General features: G+C 43.4%; 2 protein-coding genes across 2 annotated transcripts in view; both read right to left on the reverse strand.

Annotated features, from left to right (window-relative positions):
- Positions 1-2,934, reverse strand: part of LOC106809067 — a 3,736-nt gene extending 802 nt beyond the window's left edge. The window contains exons 1-5 of the mRNA XM_014812013.1: positions 2,792-2,934; positions 2,307-2,359; positions 1,470-1,597; positions 1,026-1,212; positions 714-755 (exon numbers count right to left, since the gene is read on the reverse strand). Coding sequence (XP_014667499.1) covers positions 714-755; positions 1,026-1,212; positions 1,470-1,597; positions 2,307-2,359; positions 2,792-2,934 — 553 coding nt within the window. The remainder of the gene's footprint in view (positions 1-713; positions 756-1,025; positions 1,213-1,469; positions 1,598-2,306; positions 2,360-2,791) is intronic.
- A 3,360-nt stretch (positions 2,935-6,294) lies between these two features.
- The window catches only part of LOC106809073 (neural cell adhesion molecule 1-like), a 17,806-nt gene continuing 15,587 nt past the window's right edge, over positions 6,295-8,513 (reverse strand). The window contains exons 3-5 of the mRNA XM_014812026.1: positions 7,086-7,295; positions 6,595-6,716; positions 6,295-6,300 (exon numbers count right to left, since the gene is read on the reverse strand). Coding sequence (XP_014667512.1) covers positions 6,295-6,300; positions 6,595-6,716; positions 7,086-7,295 — 338 coding nt within the window. The remainder of the gene's footprint in view (positions 6,301-6,594; positions 6,717-7,085; positions 7,296-8,513) is intronic.

Genomic DNA, 8,513 nt, shown 5'->3' on the forward strand with positions numbered 1-8,513 from the left:
AATGTAGACACGTTTACACACGCACGCATGCGCGCACACACACACACACACACACACACACACACACACACACACACACACACACACACACACACACACGCACGCACGCGCGCGCATGCATCGTCGGTTAGCAACGCTTACACCCCGTCGACACACAGCCATTATGTTCAATCAACACATTATAAAGGATCCAAGCCGGTGCAAAACAAAACTGGATTATAAGCGCGGCTGCTAAATCCATGCGCACGGTAGCGTATTATTTGATTCAGGTTTAAACTAAGATTATCCTCTACAGAGTTTGAAACTTATACGATTCTCTTCACCGACCTCGAGGCTTTCCCCGCTGCCGAATTCTGAAACCTCTTGTCCTTCACTGAACAGTTCTTGAGGCAACGGTGTTTGGTCCTAAAAAATAAACAGGTGTTCAGGTTATATCAGTAACGTTTACACAATAGTTTTTAACTTTAACAGTACTCAGTATAAATAATTGATATATATATATATATATATATATATATATATATATATATATATATATATATATTCAGGAATACATATCAAACAAAGTTTATTGTGTATTTCCGGTGTCGCGTTATCTTGCACTCCAAATCTACAATACACAGCGTAGTATTTGATAGTGTTTCCTATCAAGTAAATAGCGTGTCATGTATAGTTTAAGAACGCAATCAAGCATGCGAGATGTGAATTATTACCTAGCCTGGGTCTGCTCTGTGGCTTTTCAACCTCCTTTCCCTCTGTAAGAAAACATCATACATGAGACGAAATAAAGAGAACTGAGCTACCGTATACTAAATGCTTTTCATGTTATTTTTCAGCATATTTAACAGGTCATTCCACACTAGGGACAATGTTACGGGTGATATATATATATATATATATATATACAGGAGCTAATAATGACATTATTAGCTCTGTCATTATTAGCTCTTGATATATATAATACGCGTTGCTAAATGATTGCGGAATGACTGTGAGAGATGTGTGCTTGCTATAGCCTGACTGACCTGGCTGTGTCCTTAGCTCCCACGTGTCCTCGATGCGACTGACGCCGTGCTGGTTCTTTGCCTGAATCTGTATCTGATAGACGGAGTCTGGATGTAGACCCGTGATCTCGAATGAGCCATAGTGGTTCTCGCTGCCATCCGACTTTTCTGCCGGAACATTGATTCGCTTCCACGGTTTGTTGATGTCCTAGGAAAATACCGCATCATTAGTATAATCAGGAGTGTATAACATAGACTATATTTACACTCCTGGTATCATCAATAATGCATCCGAGAAACAAATGATGGGCTTCTTTGTACTTTGTTTGTAACAGTTATAGGGCTTATTGAGTTTAATTAATTGTGGATGATCCACTAAGACTAACAGGTCTTTTGCAATGTAAAGCGTTGGTTTTGCAATTTTTTGTGTCATGAATTACTATTTTATATTAGATGTGAGCATACCTCTTCAGCCCTGTAGAGCACGATGTAGCTTAGAATGGGCGCGTACGATTTTGTCGTCCACATCAGGAAGATGGCGTCGTGCTTATAGCCTATACTATTGCTGGACAGCTCGACCGCAAACGGCTCTCCTGTAAAGCATGAGCAACCTATGTTAGACTCGCACGTTTACACAAGGAACAAAAAAGTTGCAATATCCACTATAATTTGAGTATGGCCTTTTCGCAAAAGAATCGGCGTGTCAAATGTGCTTAATGTTCATATCATATCTTTGTCATTGCCTTGTGAACTAAATCTTTAACTAACACAGCCATGACACGATAATAATGATCAGGCGCTCAAACAGCCGTGGCAAAATTCCCAGGGACGCTTCATTCTACAGAAATAGGGTTCTTAAACTTCCAGAGTTCTACGAACTTTCCCAGTTAGAGAGAGATAAAGAGAAAGAGAGAGAGAGAGAGAGAGAGAGAGAGAGAGAGAGAGAGAGATAAAGAGAAAGAGAGAGAAAGAGAGAGAGAGAGAGAGAGAGCGAGAAAGGAGAGAAATGAGCAGAGCAGAGAATGAGAGAGACGAAGAGAGATGAAGATGAGATGAGACGCGTTTGCTCGTAAAGATGAATGTGACTCAAGGGAGAGCTAACGCAACGTCATTAATAAAGTGAGGGAAACTCTCTTCAAGCCAGTTTGTACAAACACAGCGCGGTTGAGGTTGCAATGAATCCTCCGCAGCTCTTGCGTGCGAGTTGGTGCCGGACACTATGTGTAACATCCATGGTCGTCGCTGCGTACATCTATATGAATGCTGAGCCATCCTGCTCTCGTAGTCGCAGGTTTACGATACCGGTCCTCGCTGTAGATCTCGGTTGCTGTGAAGGCATGGCGAGCAGCTGAATACTGAAACGCGTACACGTGAAGCGGAGCAAAAGCGAACACGTGCACAGTGGGGGCCATTTAAGATTGAACGATTAGAGAAATAATACTTGATAGTAAATGATGGAAGAGCAAGTGGGCAGACAAAGGAGGGAAGCGAGGAAGAGAAGAGAGAGAGACGAGAGAAGAGAAGAGAGAAGAGAAGAGAGAGTAGCACGAGAGGAGAGAGAGAGAGATTAAGCAATGGGCGACGAGTGGCGTGAGTACAGGAGGAGAGCAGATTCGTTTGCGAGACAGAAGGCGGCGTGTCAAAGCCAGCAAGAAAGACGAGGCAAATGGCGCGACGAGAGAGAATTGCAGCCCACTGCGATCAAGGTCGACCTATTCGAAATCCATGGGCACTGTCAAATAGTAGTTGTATTCCCGTTACGAAATGCTGAAAGCCATTGATCATACCTTGAATCAGGAAGCAAGAACTTGTTGTAGTTATGAATGTCCGATCCGACTTGTAGCCATGTGATCATAACTTCGCGGGCTTCCCCTTTGAACTCAACAGAAACGAGATAGAAACCTTGCTCGCCTAGAGTTATGTCGGGCATGGTATACTTGGCCTTGGTTTCTTGTATTTCTGGCTTTAGCTGAATGATTGAAGTCAGTAACGGTTTGTGGTAAACACAATTGCGCAATGAATGCAGGTTATAGAGCAATGTTTAGCAAACATTTATCTATGGCCGTCTATGACTCCTATTTATCCCATACCATTCTATCTTATATAATGTATATAATATACTTAATAAGGTAAGCTATATACTATTATTATATAGTATATTATATAATTCTGTCTGTCTGTCTGTCTGTCTGTCTGTCTGTCTGTCCGTCTGTCCGTCTGTCCGTCGATCCGCCCGCCCGCCCGCCCGCCCGCCCGATCGCCCGTCCGTCCGTCCGTTCGTCGGTCCATCCATCCAGCCATCCATCCACCCAGCCATCTATCAATCAATCCATCCATCTCTTCATCTATCTATACATACATAAATATATTCACCAGGTATCGTATTCATTCACCAGGTTGCTGAACCTGTCTTATAGCACATGTGAAACGCTTACTTTTACACTCCATATACATTCTTCGTAAACGATGCGATCAGAGTAGATTCACGTTTCGAATACATGTTTGATAGTATCTAGTCTCCTCTCCATCCTTTTAAATACATGCGACTGCGGGCTGATTTGTGTATGTCCTGACTAACGTTAATATACAGTACCTACATCATCTCTTATCCTTATTGTGTGTAAAGATTAGATAAAGTAAGTAGATACGATAAAGGAGAAGGAAAATATAAAGAAAAAACGGATTTATTTTTCTAGTCCGAAAAGCAAGAATGTTAAGCTTGGGCGGGTTTTTGTCTATAGGTCTCGGGCTGTGTTCTCAATTTTGGATTTCTTGAACATGTCATAATGCTCGCGCGCATCTGTTGCTTTTGTAGCTAGAACTAAGATCGGATCGCTCCCTGCTAGATACATATAGCTACGCAAGTTACGACGCCGAATGACTGGCATCCTACCGTCTGCGCATGCGTGAAGAGATGTCTGTAAGGATTCCTGATTGACGCACACGCAACGTGGGGTTATATGTTTGACCAGTCTGCTAATGCACGTACGCGCCGATTATCGATTAACGATTAATCAAGTGGATTTCAGCGGCTGTCATAATCGATAACCTAATATTTTTTGTTCTTGGATATACTATAACAATAACGTTAAGAAATTTTACAACACAAATATATATTACTAAGAGAACTAATTAGAGACAATTAACTAACTAAAATTAACGAAGACAACTTATCGGTAATACAACACCGCGTCTGTACGACACACTCAATCATCATGAACATCATCGAACGATCATTTCAAATAATATCAGGGGTGAATAATGACAAAATAATCTTCATAGGGATGCCATTATTCACAAATTAATAATCTCAGTGCGAGGTTCGGTATTGTTCGGAAGTGGGATATTGTGTAAGAATGACGACCTACGTTCGACTCTCAGCTCTACCGATGCTTCAGCGACCTCGTCTGTCTGCCGAACGCTCGCTGTGCACACGTACGTGCCGGCTACCGCCATCGTCACGTTCTCCATAAACAGATTCTCCCCGAAATACTCTGTGAAAACAGCGTTTACCTAGAAATAAAAATACCACGCGGGCAGATGTCGCTATAAATCAGAACGATTGCGGCATTGGTGTTATTGCATCGGCGGCATTCCTTCACAGGAACGCAAAGATTGAGTGCAGTTTATATAGCAAGGCGTTGGCGCACGCGTGGCAACCTAGTGCATTTATTCATGGCTCCAAAACGGGGTTATACTGGGAACACACGCACGATTTACGTTGTTGAATCGAGCGAAAGTATGCCAGCGACGCTCGGCAGGTTAAACTATGCGCTTACAAATAAGCCTATAGCGACAAATTCATAATATTTAGTGTATTTTTACGTTATCGAGCAATCTTAGGGGCGAACTATAAGCATTTTAACGTATAATAAGTATGTTATATAAGCATGTCTTGACCATGTGCACGCCGCTCGGACCAGAGATGTCCGATCGGACCTAGATTCCGTGGCATAGACCACATGTATTTCCAGTTATATAGGGCGCGCTAATGTAAACGTGCGAAACAATAATTAGTTCAATTAAGTAAAACGGCATGAAGCGGTCACTTGGAGTGTGCGCGCGTTATTCCTAGATCACTTGAGTCGTATAATCGATCACTTAAGAATTCACATTTATCCACATTCCTGTGCGAAAAATCTCATTGTAATTCTGAGAAGAAACGCCTCGTGAGCGTTTCCACCTTTATGTTTATTTCGGTTGCTGGGGCTTTTTAAACGAACGGGTGAGAATGTAGACACGTTTACACACGCACGCATGCGCGCACACACACACACACACACACACACACACACACACACCACAACACCAGCACACCACCACGCACGGCACGCGCGCAGTGATCGTCGGTTGCAAACGCTTACCACCCCGTCGAACACAGCCATTAATATGTTTCAATCAACGACATTATAAGGATCCAGCCGTGGCAAACAAACTGGATGTAAGCGCGGCTCTAAATCCATGCGCACGGGTAGCGTATTATTTGATAAGGTTACTCAGATTATCCCTCTACAGAGTTGAAATCTATACGATTCTTCTTCACGACCTCGAGTGCTTCCCGCTGCGGATTCTGAACACTCTTGTCCTTCCTGAACGTTTTTGAGCAACGGTGTTTGTCCTAAAAAGATAAACAGGCTGTTTAGGTTTATCCAGTAACGTTTACAACAATAGTTTTTTACTTCGTTTTTTTTCATATACTTTTATTGTTTAACGAGTAATCGAGTATAAATAATTGATACTATCATATACTACCATTATATTTAGTATAATATTAATATATATATTATATCTATATATATATAAAGCCGGTACATAATAATCTCTCTTTATGTATCTTGAATAATAATATCAAGTAAATAAAGACAAATATAAGGTGTCAATTGGGTGTCAATATGGTGACAATATCGTGTCATTATTCACCTCTGCTAATGTGTGCACACACACGCGCGCTCATTTAGCACGTACTACCGTAATCGTTACTACTAAGTTTATTTATACACGAGCTTCAGCTACAGATGATTCATTTTGCATGTATAGCACACGCTGTATATACAGCATCCTATTTCCTTACTACAGACCATAATATGATACACTAATAGCACCAGACTAATAAATTCACTCTGGCTCTATTATATGGTATAGGCGGTATAATATAATATATACGTGAGATACTTGGTCATGTTACAAGGTTGTAATTTCATTTCAAATCTGGCTTCAAGAATTTATAAAAATCATTTTAATAATTCAAAATTATCAGCATGAACATATTCTCTTAAAACGTATGGTAGGCCTACATCTGAACATCATATTCGTGAGATTTTCAATTTTCCTACACCTTTATTTTCCTAAAATATGATACTATTCTGTAATCGTAAATCGGATTGTGTTACGTAGTTATCCGGCCGATATACTAGGATATAGGTTTTACGATTCATATACGCAGGGTTTAATAATGACAAACTGTCAAATATCATTATTAACCCATGATATACGTCATCGGCCACGTATGAACAGTCACAATATCGTTTCAATGCGACTATGTCCTTTCGCGGTCGCAGAGGTCAACTGGTCGCTATCGTCGTCTGCTTACCTCGCGTGTCCACATGACGGCGGGTGGCGGGTTACCTTCCGCGTCGCACAGGATGTCAACCGTGTCGCCGACGGTGACAATTACTGGTGACGAGTTCGGCGTCATGACTAACGTCAGCGGAGCTGCAACAGTTGATTGACGGCGCTGGTAAATAGCTGGGATTTTCGCACCTGGCCCAACATCTAAGTTTATATTGATTTATGATCAATAATCGATGATGGTAATAATCGCCGCCGTGAAGTGTTGGTTTATACGTCTCCCGGATTTTGGGTAAATAAACCAACCACATTACACGCGAATTGCGTATTATTACGTACCTGAGTTTAATTCTATCGGATTGGGTTGGCAACCGATTGAGGAGGGGGAGGTTGCGTGTGAATGAATGTACTATTGCACCTTCACATTGTAAACGAGTACTATCTAGTGTATAGCCTATAACGAAGGGTGAGTCACAGACGTAGTTACAGTAGTAGGCGTGTGTAATGACATACTCTGTACGTGAACGTAAATCTCGAGCTTCTCCTTTTTGTAGTTGCAGCTGTAGCTACCGACGTGTCGCGGGCTGTTCACTCCAGTGATGACTAGATCCCAGCGTGAAGGGCTGTTCGGCAGGCTATAGGAGGTAACGTCAGCAAACAGGTACGGGCCCTGTGATATCAGCTTGCCGTCCTTTTGCCACGTGATCGAGTAGACATCAGTTTCTGAAACATTCGAGACGACATTGCTCGTAGCAGCGTCGCCTGTCAGGGGACCCCCGCCCGCGTTGCTATAGTTACGTGACACATTTGACGTTTTTTTTCAAATATTTTTTTAGAAAGGTTGACATCGTACGCATCTTTAACTTTAACGCGTCTCTACTATTATCTCTATGCTTGTTTTGCTGCTATCCGATGTTTTGCCACTTTAGACGAAAGGAAACCTGTAACAAAACGCTGGTACGCTAGAAAGCTCAAACAGCCCCTGCGTGCTCAGCTAAGCCTTGTGCACGCAGTTTTTACATAAACCCCATAGAAACGCTTAGAATTCACGTTTTAAGCTCATTCGGGGTTTTTTTTCGCACCAGAAGCGCTAGCCGATAGATTCCTCTGGCCGTTGCGTATTATAGTTAAACGATTCGCGCAGGTTGAATCCTGATTGACCTCGCAGACGAGTCTGTCTGACAGCAGGAGCTAACAGGAGCTAACAGGAGCTAACAGGAGCTAACAGCAGGAGCTAGTTTCCGCCAATCGATCGAGTTGCGCGAAAAAAAGGTTGTCGTATGCGTGTTATTTGACATTTAGGAGCTAGGGACGAACACGAAAACATGATCGCAATGCCTACGCCACCTGTTTTTTTTGCAACGTTTCCGTACGAGCAACCTTAGCTTTAATGTCCATAATGGCTTTATATAACCACGCTTGGCATTCACAGACGGTGCAAATCAATCTCAGACACGCTCCGGCATCTCTGCGTCTCCTGCGTGCCTGCTGGTTCCCGTTAGCACTGATTATATAGATAACATCATAACACCGCAACCATTTCTGGAAGAACCCCCCCCCCCCTTCCTACGCATGACGGAAGAAACCCCCCTTTCCTACGCACGGCGGAAGAACCCCCCCCCCCTTCCTACGCACGGCGGAAGAAACCCCCCCTTTCCTACGCACGGCGGGAGAAACCCCCTTCCTACGCACGGCGGAAGAAACCCCTTTCCTACGCACGGCGGGAAAAACGCCTCCTCCTTGCTACGCACGGCGGGAGAACCCCCTCCCCCTTGCTACGCACGGAGCAAGGAACCCTCCTTCCTACACACGGCGTAAGAACCCCCTCCCCTCCCTACGCACGGCGCAAGGAACCCCCCTCCCTCTCTACGCACAGTGCAAGGAACCCCTCCCCCTTCCTACGCACGGCGGAAGAAACCCCCTCCCCCTTCCTACGCACGG

The sequence above is a fragment of the Priapulus caudatus genome, unplaced genomic scaffold (assembly GCF_000485595.1).
Source record: "Priapulus caudatus unplaced genomic scaffold, Priapulus_caudatus-5.0.1 Scaffold14, whole genome shotgun sequence".
NCBI classification, from domain to species: domain Eukaryota; kingdom Metazoa; phylum Priapulida; class Priapulimorpha; order Priapulimorphida; family Priapulidae; genus Priapulus; species Priapulus caudatus.